Source organism: Coloeus monedula (genome assembly GCF_965178545.1).
Source record: "Coloeus monedula genome assembly, chromosome: 5".
NCBI lineage: Eukaryota > Metazoa > Chordata > Aves > Passeriformes > Corvidae > Coloeus > Coloeus monedula.
Window position 1 is genome coordinate 48857561 of NC_138785.1, and position 17869 is coordinate 48875429.

Consider the following 17869-nt stretch of genomic DNA (forward strand, 5'->3'; position numbering starts at 1 on the left):
TTACTCTGCCCATAACTGTAAAACAATTAAAGATGCCAAGAGGTGGAATAGTTAGTTTGAATACTATCAGTTACTGTAGTTAAGCGATAGTTAAATACTCTCAGTTTCAGTCTTCTGGGTCACAAAGGGCAGATGCTTCAGACAATGGTAAAAAACAGTGTAACTACTGGGAAGGAGGGACATAGACCAGAGTCTGGTGTGGCTGGCCCAGTGACCTGGAGCCTTTGAGCCTGCGTGGATGGACCTGGCCACCCACCATGGCATGGCCTGATATCTTGCCACTGCTTTCCTGGCACTTCGAGGTCCAAAGCTTCCTACCTGTGCTAGCCCCTTCAGCCATGTGTAAAAGATCAGAGGTTTTGGTTTGGGGATTCTTGCAAAATGCATAAAAATTGCTGTCTTGGTTGAAGGGATTGTTGTGTGATTTTTGTATGTTCTCTTTAGAGTCCATATTGGAAGGAAGCCCTTAATATTTTGAAACTGGTGGTGTCTCGGTCAGCAAGCCTTGTTGTGCCTAATGATATTCCAAAGTCTTATGGAGGTGACATAGGTTCTCCTGAAATCTCTTTCACGAAAATTTTTAATAATGTCTCCAAGGAGCTACCTGGGAAGACCTTAGATTTTCATTTTGATATATCAGAGGTAATTATTATATTTAAATGACAATGCACTAATGACTTGCTGTTGCAAACTCAGATGTTATTTTCTACATTTATATGTTTGTAAATAAGTACAATTGTTAAGAATGGCAGAGATTGAAGTTTTACGTACTCATAAATAAGAGTCATACTGGAAGATAAACTTCGAATTCTTTTATGTTGTGTATTTTCCTTTTCCCCCTTTTGAATGTCTGGTGAGTTAATTACTGAGAGTCAGTAAGATTATTCTCAAGGGTATCTCAGCTGTGTCGGAGAGCAGACAATGCAGCTGGCTGCTGCTTGCAGCTGAACATACCAGGCTTTCAACAAATGAAAGGTTGTGTATTCAAGGGCTGAGAGGATTAAAACCCTGTTCTGCAGTTTTAGCATGACTTTGGAAGGGGGAGGAAATTTAGAGGAGGGGATAGGATACAAAATACAGGAAATTCAAGGTAAGAGGGATACAACTGGAGAAAAACCTCCTGTAGTTAAAAATACCGCCCATACCGCCAATGATACTCATTCTACATCTGGAAAGGGGAGCATAGGCAAGTGACTGCTGTGTAATGTAGAGATGTGAAAATTGTAGAAACCTTAGAAGTGATCAGAAGTAAGAGCTCCTGGTTGAAGCTAACCCTAGATAATGATTGGAGGTATAGATGCCTTAGGAACATTACTTAAATTGGTAAGTACATTCACTACTGAAGTTTCAGGGCATGTGGATAATTGAGAGGCAAGATGAATTCCCATGGAGTTCATTGGATTAGCATTTGCTGTCAAAAGGGTTGCATTTGATCATTGTTTTTTCAGAAGCGTTTGTGTGTTTATGAAGTTGCTGGTCTGTGAAAACAGTTTATTCATGTCAGGGAATGATTCTACAGAGAAGCTTTGCAGCTTTTAAAACAGTTGGTTTTAAAATGTGTTTAAAAATATAATTGAACTGTCAGCATAAAATGTGCCTAATTCAAAACCACACAAGTGGGTAGAATGGCAGCTTGCTGCATAGGGTACAAGTACTCAGCTTTGTATTTCCCAGTGTACCAAGGCTCAGTGGATTAGACATGGGCTTTACAGAATGCTTACAGACAAGCCTTCCTACGTTTCATATGATGAATTCTGAAGTCAAATATGTAGTCTTTACTATTATAGATTTGAATTTTAAGAAAGTGTTTGTTGTCTTTGCTAGACACCAATTATTGGGAATAAGTATGGTGATCAACACAGTGCAGCTGGTAGAAATGGGAAGCCAAAAGTCATTGCTGTGACCCGGAGCACTTCTTCAACTTCATCAGGCTCCAATTCAAATGCACTGGTTCCTGTCAGCTGGAAGAGACCACAGCCATCTCAGGTACATTGTGCCTCAAATACTTTATACATGTATTAGAGACAGTGTTTCTGAATGTAGAAAAAAAAATGTATTGAAGTGTAATTTGAAGTCTGTATTATGTCTTAGCGAAACAGTAAATTAATATAGCTAAAGCTGTAATATAACTAAAAGCTGATACTGGTGAAAAGTAAAAAAATTTAATCTTTTTAGAGGATGTCAATATGCAATATGACTAGTTAAAAATTTGTATTTTTACCTGACCTTCAGCAGCTGCCATGCTATGTGATTTTCTTTGGTACATTTTTCAGAGAAGGACGAGGGAGAAGCTAATGAATGTGCTTTCTCTGTGTGGTCCGGATTCTGGTCTTCCCAAGAATCCTTCGGTAAGTGGTGATGGTGGTTTGTTTTGGTTTCTGAACTCAACTAGCAGAATGCCATTGCATTTTTAGGTGTTGGTGGAGTTATGAGCAGTGGATTTGGACAAGCTAGTTTTGGTTCAGCAGTTCACAAATGCAGTCGAAGGATTAAAAAGAGGAATCAGAAGTAGTGGATTACTGTTATTCCTCAAGGACTCCAGCGGGCATGGTTGTCTCAGCTAGAAAAGAGAATTGAACTAGGTCTCCCCTGTTCTGACTAAATCTCTATCTAGTCCATAATAGATGCTTTTGAGAGAAGGGGTAGCCGTAGCTGAGGACTGCAAGAGTGTTGATGCTGTATTGAAAATATCCTAGAATCCATTGAAAATAACCAGTGGATCATATACCTTGAAACTAACATGGTTATTTATAGGAACGAAAGTCGTAACTGTTGAGTAAAAATAGGTTGATGGTTTTACTTCTGTGTAAAGAACCCTGCTGGCATACTACGCTTGATGGTGGTGATGATTTTGACAGCTTTTAAAATAAAGTGAGTAGCCTACCTTGGTTATCATCTAGAACATTTTTGTTGTTGTTGCGTAGAAGTTCTTAGGTAGGGAAAAATATTGGTGGGAGAAGGATCCTTTTAATCTAGTGGAGGAAGTTAAAATAAATAAAAGGAGATGCCTGAAAGCTGAAATTGAAGAGATTTAAAAGCATTGCACAGAAATAAACAGAATATTGTCATTTGTGAAGGTTATCATCCCAGTAGGCCAGTACTGGATCCCTTTTAAAGGTGTACAGTCCTTCCACAAAAATTCATAGGTGAAAACAATATGGTCTGTGTCATGTGGATGGTTATTATGATGGATTTTTTGATTCTTAAATTTGACTGATGTTGTGGTTATGAAAATGAAGTTTGGATGATATATTTTTCTCTCAACTTATACCTTTGTAACTCTTAGTTACATTAAGGAGAGAATGATACCACTAATTTAAAGGTGTAGTTTAAAATCCAACTAGTCTTGAAGCAAAGTATTATCAGTATAGGGGTATTCACATTGAATGCCACTAATTCCATTAAATGGCAGGAAGCTGGATAGCTGACTTTTGGAGTTACAGAAATTGGAGGTTTTTACTTCTATTTTTACCTATATTTGCAGGTTGTGTTTTCTTCTAATGAAGACTTGGAAGTTGGAGATCAACAAACTAGTCTAATTTCAGCAACAGAAGAAGTGATTCAAGAGGAGGAAGTGGCTGTAGAAGACAATACCAGTGAACAACAGTTTGGAGTTTTTAAAGACTTTGACTTTTTAGATGTTGAATTGGAAGATGCAGAGGTGAGACCTTGGGGTTTCTTCTGTGTATTTCCATTTGAGAACATTTTAAAAATAAGGTTGTGTTGGTGCAATCCTAAGGAATTGGCAGCTCTGCTAACTAATCCAATTCAAAAGAATTTATGATGTGATGGAGCTTAGATTAAGAAATCTGGGCCAAAAACTTTGCAGGGTTAAGTTATTGCAAATTGTTAGCTGGTTTTGGAGAGAAGAGTTGAGATTTTTGGGGGGGGATTTAAGTGACTTTATCTGAAAGTGAAGTGATATGACAATGTAAGCCAATGTCAGCATGAACACCTGGGTACCATGCAGGAGAAAACTTAATTATGGAACAGTGTGTTAAGAAAATGGCATAATCATTGTTTCTGATACGTTTCTGGATTTTGAAAACTTCATGAAAGGCTTTCAAAGTAACACACCATATGATACACTATCTCATATACTTGCTCTCTATAATTGCTTGCATTGGCTTGTACATTATGTCTGGTCTGTTGCAGTTCTTACATTTCCTCCATTTCTCTTTCTGTCAAAAAGAGAGAGGAGGTAAACAAAATTAAGTATTGAGAAATAGTAAAGATTCTGTTAACAACTTTTACTTGTTTTGGATAAATAAAAGGCTTCAAAATTTGCTGAAGCTTAAAAGTATGACTGTAAAAGGACTGGGGAGGAAAAAGTCAAATGTTTTTGTAGTTTCTTGCAGTGGTTTTGTTACAGTCTATACAAAATACGGAATTAGCAATGGAGATCCTTGCTGGTCATGAGTCCACAAGCTGCTAAGAATATCTGCCTACCTAAACACTGATTGTTCTCCTCTTGATTTATCTAGACCTTTTTACAGGGTTTCCCCATAATTCTTTAGTTTTACCTCCCTTCCTCCTGCTTCCTGTGTATTGCTTCACTTCAGCCAGTATTTGCACCTTCTAGGAGAAGTACAGGCTCATTATGGTCTATTGCATAGATGTAACCACACACTATAGAGACACCATTTCCTGTATTGTATGCAAGTAATCAAGCAGTTCAGAATTCAGGCTTAGTAGTATTAAAACATTAACACTAGACAGGACTTTGCAGATAGGATGACAAAAGTTGAAAACTTTGCCAGACAGAGTTAACCTTTAACTTCATTGTCTGTGTTACTTTAATAGTAGATAATAAATAAGAAAATGCAGTTTCTTTTTTATTGCTTGCCTGGATGCAACATGTAGTTCTGTACTAGAGAAAAAAAATTAAGAGCACAGGTAGTAAGAATTCAGGGTGTTACATATATATATATATATATATATATATGTATGAAAGCTCTGGCTCATTTTTTCACCAGAAATATAGAATGTTCTTTATTGCTAATAATTAAATGTCAACAGTATGAAGTGGGGCTTTTACATTAAATTCTGAGTAATATTCAGGTTAAATTTAAGTGTTTCAGCCCACAGTAGTGGTACTTTGTTGTGCTTGAAATTCTTTTGCTTTGCCATAACTTTTCATCTTCTTTTAAGCAAAAGAAATCACTAAGAGAGATTAAAAAATGTTTAGTTTGTGTTGCATATTTAATGCATCATGGTGATTTCTTAAGCCACAACAAGAAATACTCTCTTAAGGCAGTTTTGGAGCCATGTTTGGGGCTAGATGTGGTGTTTTATTAACTGTAGATGTGGTGAAGTGAACTTCACCAGGTTTTCGATATTACTTAGCTGAATTGTTGAAGGCTGATGAAGTGCTTGAGAAAATCAATCATTATTGTACTTGTGAATTAAAATAACAGTGTTTTTAAGATCTGATGTCACTTAGTATGATGGATATTTGAAACCCAAATAGCTCAGCTTGAAAATGCACAAAAAGAATGGATCCAGCTATTGGTATTCAGGGTGCACTTCATAAAACTGACACGAAGTACCTCGTAAAACAATGACAACATCATCTTTTCTACACCCTGTATATAATTATTGTTGATAGTGTTTTGTCAGTTGGATGTGGTCAGTATAGATTCATGTGTGTTAGTTAAAGAATTTCATCAATGTTTGTTGAAACAGTTGCTTTATGTGTTATGCTAGACAAAATGTATCATGAGCATGCTGATTTTAGTGTTTTGTTGTCAGTTTGGGTTTTTTTTATCTCATTAGAAAGACATTCTTTTAAATACTAGCTTTTTGACTAAAGCTTTTTTTCAGAGCTTGAATCAGTCTTTTACTGTTGGCAAATCCTATGTAATAAAATATTTTTCCCTGGTTCTAGAGTATCTTTAAGTGTTTGTCCTCGTTCTTTCTAATTATATGTGTTTTCCTTTTTGCTAACCAGGAGCTGCAGGTAAGTTGCAGCCTGGTGCCCTGGCTTGTTCATCTGTTGTTGTCTGTGATGTGTTTGTACTTTCTAGTCAGATTATAAAATCAATACTGATATAGTTATAGATTACGTATTGAGTTACTTTCCAAGAAGATATTCAAAAGACTTCTACTTCATTTGCCATTTATTTTATTTACAAGCATTTAACAAGGTACTTGAATTTTTAATAAAACTAAAGGGCTGATTGAAACTCTGTTCATGACACGTTCAGTACTCGTGTTTTCTCTGTCGCATTTGTGTATTAATTTAATTATGTTGAAATTTGTACATACCATATGTGTGCAAATTTTTTTGTTACAGGGTGAAAGCATGGACAACTTCAACTGGGGCGTTCGCAGGCGCTCTCTTGACAGTATTGACAAAGGAGACACACCGTCCCTTCAGGAGTGTCAGTACTCTGGTAGCACACCCAGCTTGAACTTGACCAACCAGGAGGATACTGATGAGTCTTCAGAAGAAGAAGCAGCACTGACTGCAAGTCAGATACTGTCTCGTTCACAGATGGTAAGTTATTATTCTGTGAAAGAAATCCGAGAACTTAAGCTTTCCCTAGCACATTTAATGGATAAGTGTGGCTCACACTTTCAGCCTAAGTGACATAGTAAAGAACTAAATTAATGTGGCTAAGCTTCTTTTTCATAACAGCCTCAATGAAGGAAAAAATTTGCTTTGCCACATTGGTGGTACACAACAGATTTATAATCTTAGTACAATATTAATTTTTTTAATGTCTTTACTATATTTGTTTAAATGTAAGCACAAAATTTCATGTGTTTTATATAAAGTGTGTTTCTTTGTGGATTTCTAGATCAAACCCCACCCCCCCCCCTCCAAATGCTAAATAAGATCAAGATTATTAAGTGGTCACATGGTCACATGTTTAAGCACAGAAATCGCTAATTTAATTATGGATTTTGAAGTCTGTGTACATATCACTTAGGAAAATCAAGAATGCTGGCCACTCAGAAGTCTCTCTGCATTATATAAATGAAATTAAGAAAAAGTTGACTTCATAGGGAGCAGCTTGATGAGTATGTTGCTTTTCAGACTTTAGGCAAAGCTTGTATTAATGTTGCTCCCAACAAAGAGCTCTACTTTTCAATTGTTTCAGTCTAGCAAAAAAACTTTTAAAACAAGAAAGGAAAATAATTTTCCTTACAGGAAACCCTTCTTTTCAAAGTGAAATGTTTCAGAAATGCATGTGATGCTTGTAATAGTTCTACTGTTAAGCCATGAAATTCATAATATGTAAATAAGTTCAAATAGCTAACAATACTGAAACAGCCTGGTTCAAAACTAATGTATTTTTTACCTGCAGTTTGTGTTTCCCGTGAAGAATTTTGTTTCTTTCTTTTCTGTCTTAGTTAATCAGTGATTCTGCCATAGATGAAACAGTGTCAGATCATGCTGGTTTATCACTTCAGTCTCAAGATTCCACTAGCAGTGTGGGAACAGAAGAGGTGCTTCAAATCAGAACTGAGACCCCAAGTTTGGAGGCTTCTTCTCTAGATAACTCTAGCAACCAGCTGCCTGAGGTGGGGAGAAATGTGGGCTGGTGCATGGCTGATTTGGGCTCCTTCTAGTTTTAGTAGCAACTTTGGCTTTCTTTTCAACTGAATTTTCATCTGTTACACTGATTAGTTGATTTGCTTTAATATTTCTAACCTGTTGGCATGTTCTTAGAAAATGCTCCCTCAGGGTGGAGGCTACTTGGATGAACTGAGGGAACTTACCACAGGTTAAAAATATTCTTGAAGGGCTGATTGTGATAATTTCATGGTGCAGAATGAAACAGGCTAATTCAAAATGCTTTTACCTTGATATGGTTGAAATCCTTCTTGAGCGACATTTTCTTTCAAATACTTTTTTATTTCACTCCCCCTGCCCTCCCCCTTTTTGTTTTTTGCTTTCTTTGGGTTGTGATTGGTGCTATATGGGAATAAAACCTCAGGCCAGCTGTGTTGGCAGTTGGTCCCATTAAATAATCCTTTAGAAAGGACTACAGATGCTTGCTAGTGGTATACTTTTTTGGAAAGGCCCATGTGGACTGAGACAGATTTCAAGCTAATGGCCGCCTGCAAATCTGTGAGTACTTCAGTTTATTGTGTTTTAAAACTTCTGAATAATCTGAAATTTTAAAAGACACCCCTAATTTAAAACAAACTCTCATCTGCTACAATTTTTCTTGAAGTGGCTTGGTTTAGGTGGACTTTGTATCCCTTGAGTTAAAATTATTTATGCTACTGGCAATCTTTTTTTTTTTTTTTTTTTGATAATGTTAGCTAATCCCATTTTAACTATATATAAATGCAGTTTTATTGATTATTCCAGAAAATTAAGCCATCCCTACGTGTATTTGACTAACCAGTGAGTGCACTCTACACTTAAGAATGAGTCTTCAGCCAGCCTGGTTTAAACAGTCTGCTGACTAGTTCAAGTGACTGGGCTAGTTTAAGTTTCTAAAGGCTCTAGTTCACCTGTTTCCTCCTAGAAAAACCACTCTACTAACAGGCAGACCACAGATGTAGCTAGTATTTAATGAAGAAAACTGTAAGAACAAAAGAATACAATAAAGGGAGAGTGGCTGATTTCCTGTGATAAAATCCACACCTTTTAGAGATGCAATATTGTGATGTTCATAAAGTGCTTTTCCTCACATTTTTTCATATTTTACCATTATGACTATCTATGTGCTTTTTAAAAAAAGTGTTTCATTGCACTGCTGTTGATAAATTGTCTCAGCTGTTGCAGAATACCTGTGCTTAGGTTGTCAAACAAATTGTTGTTACTTCATATGCTCATCTACAACGCGCATTTTGATCCAATAGAATTTTGTTTGAGGAAGAACACAAACTGGATGAACTTTTTCCACACAGGATAGATGTTTTATGTTAAGATTTCAGAAGCAAGAAATGATATAGAAGCTGGAATTTTACAGAATGAAATTCACCACAATAAAACTTTGGTCTTCTCCATGGTTTACTTGTGGTAAATCCTCAGCTGTAACTAATTTTTACGTTTTCATAGTTCTTTCTGAGACTGCACAACTTGTAGCATAGGGCAGTTGTTTTTTTCTGTGCTCCTGTACTTTATATATAAAACTCTTCCAGCAAAAGCATTTCTTTGTATGCCAACTGTCAGTTATCAAAATGTTTTTAATACAAATATTTATCAAAATTTATCTAAGACAATATGGGAAAAGTTGAAGCCATTATTCATAAGCAAGAGCATGCTGGTTAGATGAGTTGAGTAGTTGAGTTCCTTGTTTGTCCCATAGGATGCTATATTTAAATTAATAGTTTACTTAAATGTATTTGGCTGATTCCTAGAAAATGCAAAAAGACATTTCACATTCCAGTTAAGAATTTACAGTCTATCTGAGAAGAATAATTTTGTTCAATAAATTTTACAAGCTTATGTATATGAAAGTTTCTGACTAAAATGATTCTCTATTTTACTCACTCTCACTGTAGATTTTTGAGGGAGTGGTTTACTAGAAGTAATTTTCCCAAGGTTCTGTGGCATTGGTAACTATGTAACTATATAAGTCACCTTTTTAAGATACTTAAGGAATATTCATACTGGTAGTCATGTCCAATGATACACAGAAAATAAAATCAGGAGTCGTGGCACTATGAAGACTTAAATTGGGCAGTAAATTTATTAACTAATAATAAGCATATTTTCAAAAAGCATATCTCTCATATGTACATTTACCAGTCATGATCAGTGCAACTCTGTATCCTATGTTAACATCTGTAACAGAAATGGACCATTGGTTCAATCCAAATTATTTTGTTGAGGTAAAAATGTACTGCATTCCCATGTGCCTCAGCTGCTTGTAGGACAAAACGACTCTTCTATGAAAAAAATTTCCAGATATTACTTTAACAAAAGAGGCATTAGAAGTGAAGTCACTAGCTGTGTCAAATGGCAGCAGTGTCACACTGAGGAGTACCATGGTCAAAGTGAGATTTGGTAAAGATCACTGTGAAAGAAAATTACATGGTTCTGTTTAAAGCTGAATTGTCTTTTCTAATATGTGTACAGTTATTTAATCTGTCAGAGGATCTATCTCAACTGATGAAAGCCATGAAATGATGTGTATGGTTAGAGGATGTCCAAAGGTTCCTTGACCAGTTTTGAATATGCCAGTAGAGGAAGGCTAGGGTACTAAGAATGAAAATATGTGATAATTTGTGCCTTTAGGAAATAGCAAATGTTATTTTTACTCCACAAGGAAATCCAATAAAAAGGTTTCAAGTTAATTCATCATAAATTAAGTTAATCTTAATTCGTCTGTTCAATATAGTGATGTTAATGAATATAATAATGCTAATGAAGGAAGGGAGAAAGGGTCATTCTAATACTACCTACCTCCATTTAATTATCCGCCCTCTGTAATTGCTAGTTAACGAAAGCCTACATTTAGAGATTCAGGATAAAACCCTTAAAGATGCCCATATTAGCAGTAATGGCAAAATAATAAAAATTGTGGAATATCCCTTTTCCACTGGTTATCTATTACACTGTTGGTAAGTAGTTATGCTGTTAAAATAGGGAGTGGAAAGGACAAGAAATGTTCTGGTACTCGCTGTAGACCCCAAAGGCAAGCATGAGCCAGTCATTTTGATCCTTACCTAGAAAAGTAAAATGTGGAAGTCTTGAGTTTGTTTGATCTCACTGAGTTTGAGGCTGTTTGCATATTTTTCTGTCAGTATTCTGTAACAGGTTTAATTAAATGTTTTTGAGAAATTGTATTTGCTCTAAATAAGTCACATGCTAGGATATTCATGTTTACCAGAAGTTATAAACATAACAAATAGGCTGCCTGTCTTTGCCCAAGTAGAACTGTGTGAATGAGCCAAAGAGCTGAATAGTTAAAGTAAATATTTGTAAATAATCTTTTGTAACTGTTATTTTACCATTATAAAACCTGATAAGAATACATAGGCCCTGACAGTAATACTAATAAAAGGATGTGTGATTCACAGGAAGGCATTTCAGCAGTAAGGGATGAACAGGTTAGCACTGCTAGTGAAGACACTGGGTCATACCTACTACATGAGCAGCAAGACTGTCTGGTCTGTCACGAATCTCTGGAGTTGGAAGAGACCCCAGAACTGGTAGAGGCAGCAGCTCCTGGAAGCTATTCTGAATCTGTCTGTGAAGAGGATGTCACTCTGGCTTTGAAAGAGCTAGATGAGAGATGTGAAGAAGAAGAAGCTGACTTCTCTGGTTTGTCTAGGTAAGATTAATACTGGTTATAAGTAACAGAAATTGCATTTTGTCAGTGCATTAATCAAACAGGCTTTCCCATAGTGTGGAGATTTCCATTAATCCCATAATACAAGAATATAAAATGATGGTTTGCATATCTGAAGTAATGGCTGATCATTTTTGCCTGTTATAGCAACTAAACTCAATACTTTTTTCAGCAATTGTTTGTGGTACAAGGAAAACAGTTGTGCAGGAAAATATGAGAATTCTTGAATAAAAGAAATCTAGCACTTCAACATCAGTAGGACAGAAATGTGAAAAAACAGCTGCAAATAGTATAACAGAGAAAAGCTCTTGAACTGCTCTGAATTATAGCAGCACCCAAAGACATGAAAAAAGCAGGGAAAAAAGTTGGGGGTTTTTGTGTTTGGTTTTTTGTTTGTTTGTTTGTTTTATTATTCAAAACTCCTGTAGAAGTCAGGTCAGTTTGTCTTTGAATTTGCCCAAGGTTTATTTTCATTATTAAGGTTAATAAGTCTCTTACATGTTTTTAAGATATTTTAAAGTAAATGACATTTTTTTCATTTTAATACGGAGAGCAAAAATAACTACTGAGAGGAAAAGTTAAAGTTAGTCCTAGCTGGTTGAGTCATATTTAAAGTGAAACTCTTAAGTCCCCTGGAGGTAACAGTCTAAGAAGGAAAGAAAAGGAACAAGAAACCCCAAACAAACAAATAAAACTAACCACAACAGACAAAAAAAATCCAAATTGTTCATAGGCTTGTTCATAGTTAAAATTTGTTCAGAAGTTTAAATTGAATAATACAGAGACTTGGTATATATAGGAACACAGACTTGACATCTGTTCTTTCAGAGAGATCTCTTAAGGAGGCTTTTTCAGAAAAGAACACAACAGGAGATATAAAAGAAGTGTTTTGAGATGGTTTTATTGGGAGAGACAGAGAAACTGACTCTTGTGATCCCATAAGTGACCTCCTGCACTATGCCTTGTGAGAATTCAAGGCTGCTACTAGTTAAGAGCAGTTTATTTCCTCATTTGCAACTGAAAAATCTCTCAAGGTTTTATTTTATTTACGCTAAGCAAGCAAATGAAAAACCTCATAGCTCTAGTCTAACAAGTGACAGAGGTGATTGATTATAGGGTTGGTACACTAGTCAGGAAATATCTGAAAATCTTTTTTGAAGCTTTGCTTACAGATGATAATCAAAAGGGTTTTTTTGTCTTAGCTTTTGAACTTGGTGCAAAATACAAATGTATCTAAAACTAGCACCCACACTTCTTGTTTAAGACATGTTTGTTCTTGTTTAAGATGTACTTAGTGCTGCTGTGGATGAGGCAGTTGTCGTAGAGAAAAACTATGTGTTTTAAAAAATTATTTTAATAAACTATCTGTGTACCTGGGACCCTCCTACACATATTTGTGCTGCCTACATACAGATATACAAGAAGTTTCAAAATGTATCATCCTTTGTAATACAGAAAATTTTAAGTTAATCATTTTGTTAATGATATGAAGTAGTAGCACTGATAAATTTATAGTTTGATATTTTTATTGGATGTTTGGTGCCTAATGGAAAATATGATAGCAGAATGCTCTGTGAACAAAGGCCTGTTAAACTGATTGCCCATAAAAATGAATGTGTTTCGATCTATCTCCATTTGCTTATGTTATTTAAGACAGTTATAAAGCAGTATTACATTGCTAAATGAGCTCTTGTGCTTCCCTTAAGGAAGGCTAAAACTTCTTACAGATATTGGGGGACCATCTGTCCAGATCAATAAAAATTTGAAGAACTGGATGTTAATTCAGTTATTGGGGGCAAGAAAAAAATGCCTGTTTCTTAGTGGTGTACATATATTTAGTGCTGTATGTACCCATATATAGCCTCCAGATAGCTCTTTGTCTGTTGTTGTATGTAGAACTGACATGTGTTAGTAAATTTTGGAGAGTATAAGCAATTTTAATATATTGCAGTAGCAAAAGCTTTTGATAGTTTACTCTCCTCTTGGCTCATAGTTACCTTAGTTGATCCATTATTTATTTTACAAAAGGCTATTCTGAATCCAAAATTCTTATTTTTTCCTTCTTACAAAAATGAAGGTGTTTTTTCCCAAAAGGTTTGCTGAGGAGGTAATTTCTGTTATTTACTATTTGCAGCCAAGATGAAGAAGAACAGGATGGTTTCTCAGAAGTGCAAACTTCCCCTCCTCCTTCACCATTTCTTTCTGCCATATTGGCAGCTTTCCAGCCAGTGGCGTACGATGATGAAGAGCAAGCCTGGCGCTGCCACGTCAATCAAATGCTGTCAGATACAGATGGATCTTGTGCTGTCTATACATTTCATGTCTTCTCAAGATTGTTTCAGGTCAGTGAATTCTCAGTGTATGATTGCTCATCTGAAATCCCTTCCTCCTACTTCTAAAGCTATTCTTCCCCTTGAAACTCCAAAAGCCACAAGATTATGGTAGCAAGAAGCTTTAGAAAGCAAATCAAAAGCAGACCAGAAAAACACATTGCTAAAGAAGTGTAACATTGTCATACACTGTTTTTCCATAGGATATCTGCTGTATTCATTGCCTAGGAGTGAACCTGCTCAGAAAACAAACAAAAATTGAGAAAAACTCAAAAAAAACCAGTTCAGTGTTTCTTGCAAGCTCTTAGTTCAGGTTGTGTCCCTTCTTTTATTTTCTGAACATCACCCAGGTTCTGTGATGATTACAGAATTAATGTCTTTCTCCTGCTTTTTTTGTGGGAGTCATTATTATGGGATCACAGCATGACAAACATTAATGAATTTATCTTGCACCTGTCTTGTGAGAAAAGGGTTTCTTTCTGCAGAAAAGTAATTGAAACACCATGAGATCCACTGGAGCTGGATGTTTCAAATGCCTCTCTTTAAGTATATTTACCTCACAGATTTGATACCCAACACAAAATGCCTATGGCTTAATTTTTCTGGCTCTCTCCTCCCTCTGTGTAGGGGATGAGTTTTTTTACATTTTAAAAGTAATGCTTCTTTGCAAAGTCCTATGGGGTAGAAGAAGTATAATTAATCCATTTTATGTACAGGCAATGTGCCAAATGAGCTAAAAGAATATTCAGGACAAGACCTTATGACTCCAGCCCTTTCTTCTATATCTAATATTAATTTTGTCTGCTGTTTGGCATGTCATAATAAATTTCTCAGTGGAAGACCCACACTAGCACATATTTTGTCCCATGTGTATGGGAAGTAACTTAGATGTGAAGAATTCATACTCTTACCTTTCCCATGGAATTACTTGTTTGCACATCTATACCCGTTCTCCATTTTATATTGAACTAAGTATTTTGCCACAGTGCCATGAAATTCCTGTTACAGATTGTAGATTTTTGTCTTTTTGCTTCATCTAGACATCAGGAATTTGGTTTTTCTGTATTATACCAAAGCTTAGCTGCAGTTGGTTTTTACTTATTCATTCATTTCCTGAAAGTGGTAAAATGAGAGCTCATATTCTCTTGTGTTCGTTAAAGAGGGAGCTAGGAAGAAAGATAAAACTTGTCTTAACAGCTGTAAAGTTGGATACTCTGCACAGTAGCAATCCAGTGTTCAAGCAAGGGCAAAAAATGCTCCTGAGGAGTTGTTACTGGGTACAGAGGAGGGTTAAAATGATCAAATGATACTCAGGAGGCGTTGTTTGACTGGACTTTTCCGTTTTGCCTTCTGGCTGCTTCTTCCTGTGTTTAACTTTGCAGCTCTCTGTATAATCTTTATTTAGTTTTATTCTACGTGTAACTTCCAGGATTAATGAAACAGTCCGTAGCAGAGTGCAGTGTTACGTTAGGCTAAGCTGACAGTCTGCATAATCAAACATGATAAACTCAGGACTGATTTTTGAAGAAGGTAGAAACAGTGGCAGCTTTGGACACAGATTGTGCTATTCAGGTCACATACTGACTCATAAAAGTCTATAATTTTCTGCAACACAAACACTTGAAAATAAATTGAACTATCTGTACTTCATAAAGACAAATAGTCATCCACCTATACTGAGGATAGAGGCCTAGATGTGATAGGAGTAATTGTCTTTATAGATACTGGCTGGTTTTATTGATTTATTGCATTTTCCAGAGCTAATTTTACATAAATATTCAGAGAAAATTACATACTAGTTTGTCATTTAATGAAAAGATATAATGCAATGGAACTTTGTCATGACGGAAATTTGCTCTGAAATTCTTACCTAAAAAGCCAAAAGAATAGTAAAACACGTTGTAAGATAAATGTTTTTCTGATTTGATTTCTAGACCATTCAAAGAAAGTTTGTATCTATAACAAATGATTCAGTCAGCTTTCTTGGCGAAAGCCTACAGCGCATTGGAACAAAATTTAGAAGTTCTCTGGAAGTGATGATGTTGTGTTCAGAATGTCCCACAGTCTTTGTGGATGCGGAAACGGTAAGAATCTCAAACTTGCACGTTGGAATCTGTCTGCTTAAACATTTCATGTAACATACAAAATGATGTTTTAATATGTGGAAAAAAAAGAAACTCTTTGAAATCAGAAGGGAATTAAAATCTTAAGTGGCCACTATGTATCATAAACACTGGAAACCACAAGTGAGAAATGCATTTTCTCAAAAAACAGACTCCAGCTGTAACAGTGAACAGTAAGGAAACTCACTGATAGTACATATCACTTTAATTCCCTTACTACTCTTCACCTTCCCTGCTTGTTCATATTTATTCTATGTTCTCTGTGCAGGTAAGAAAAAGGGAGACTACTTATCTAGCAGCAACTTTGCCTTTTTATATTACATTGTTTTATGTATATATTCAGTGATGCATGAGAAGAACATTGTTGCTACAGATATACAACGAGAAGACTTTGAATTGTTTGTTGTCATTCAAGTTGAAATCCTGGTTACAATAAATATTAATGCAAGAAGTCAGCTCAATGTTCAGCAGCAGTCAAAAAAAACCCTGTGCTAGAATTATTAAGAAAGGAGACAGCAAAACAGGAAACATCCCTGAATTAATGTACGTATTCCCAGTATACCTACATCCTGAATTTTGGGGGCAGTTTTGGTCCCCTGCTCTCAGAGCAAAGGTAGTAGCACTGGAAAAGATTAAAGAACAATCACAAGGATGATGAAATATGTACCGTGGCTTCCATGTAAAATATGCGTATATGGGCTAGGAGTTTTAGCCCTTTAGAAGATAAATCTGTCCATAGATGTCTTATCATGGATAAGTGATAGAAATTATTTTATTTTTGTCTTAATTGATGTTGAGGGTGATCAAATTTAGCTAGCAGTTACTTACAAAACATACAGAACCAAGGTCCTTCATGTGATACATAATCGAACTCTGAAATGCTGTCACTTTTTATGGTGTCTGTTCATGTTTTCAAAAAGCCACTAACGACATCCATGGAAGAAATAGCCCTGGACAGGTCCTTTGAATATGCAGAACAATGTGTTGACAGAGGCTAAGAAAGCTCTCTGGAGCAGGTGGATCACCACATGTTTGCCCTTTTTTAAACAACAGCCATTAGACATTGTCAGCTGCATGGCTGGGGTAGATGGATCTTTGGCCTTGACACCCAGTGTGAGACACTTCTCCTGACCTGCTTCTTTTCCCTTGGTACTAAGGAGCAACTCCTTCTTAAGCTTTCACTTAAGAATATGAGGACTAAAAAAGCATGATACAGGTAGTGCATTTCAAGGGAATCACCTGTAATGTTTTTTGGTTTTACTTATGCCACTTTAAAAGCAGTAGAAATTTACCAAAGAAATAAATTTCTTTGGGATAAGAAGCCATAAGAAAAGTTGAACTAGTACCTAACTAGAACAGCATGTGTATTTTAAAATAAAAAAGCAAATATACATAAATACAAATATAAAAAGGAATCATAAATATAGCACGCAAATACTTATTTGTGTATATGTGTACATATTAGTGTTGTTACATTGACAAATACTATATAAATAAATCTTTCCTCTCCAAATAATTTAGGTGAAATGAACCTGCTTGTCAGGTTAATTCTCATTGATAAAGTACAGAGCTCTTAATGTGTGCAAGGACAGACCAGCGTGAGGGAGGAAACATGTTAGAGATTTTTATTACAGGAAGTGTCAGGAGAAGGACTAATGAAAAAACCTAAGTGATAATAAAACTGCAGGGAGAAATGGTGGAAGAAAGCTGAGGTAGCAGTCCCTGAGGGAAAAAGAGATTGTGAAACCAGAAGAGAGGTAAAAGAGGCAGTCATTAATAGTAGAAGATTCTTCAAATAGCCAGTGGTTCCTGCTTTGACAAAGTCCTGTTTCTTATAGACTGCAGAAGCCTTTGCTGGTGGTATAGTTTGTATATTGAGAAGAGCAAGTAACCCTCAGTGGATACTCCTTAGGTTGCTACGGGAGCAATCCAGCAGCAGTACCTTTCCTTCCTTCTACAGGCTGTTCTAGTTACACTAGTGGTGTGTGTATCAAATACTATTCTTCATTATGAAAGATCTAAAAATTGCTTTGAAATGTCTTTTTCACATGTTAACTAGGTACTACTCTTCTTATTTTGGAATCAAAACTGTTGTTCACTGATTTAAGTGGTACAGTTACATGTGTTAATTCACCTACTCAAAGGTGTCACAAGT

At 35.9% G+C, this 17869-nt stretch overlaps 1 protein-coding gene across 7 annotated transcripts in view; it reads left to right on the forward strand.

The window, feature by feature from the left end:
• Window positions 1-17869, forward strand: part of FRYL (FRY like transcription coactivator) — a 164199-nt gene that overhangs the window by 133101 nt on the left and 13229 nt on the right. For all 7 annotated transcript variants that reach the window (XM_082282117.1, XM_082282118.1, XM_082282116.1 and 4 more), the window contains 9 exons: window positions 445-642; window positions 1825-1986; window positions 2274-2348; window positions 3485-3661; window positions 6296-6499; window positions 7360-7530; window positions 10990-11243; window positions 13396-13603; window positions 15526-15675. In XM_082282117.1, the coding sequence (XP_082138243.1) occupies window positions 445-642; window positions 1825-1986; window positions 2274-2348; window positions 3485-3661; window positions 6296-6499; window positions 7360-7530; window positions 10990-11243; window positions 13396-13603; window positions 15526-15675 (1599 nt within the window). The remainder of the gene's footprint in view (window positions 1-444; window positions 643-1824; window positions 1987-2273; window positions 2349-3484; window positions 3662-6295; window positions 6500-7359; window positions 7531-10989; window positions 11244-13395; window positions 13604-15525; window positions 15676-17869) is intronic.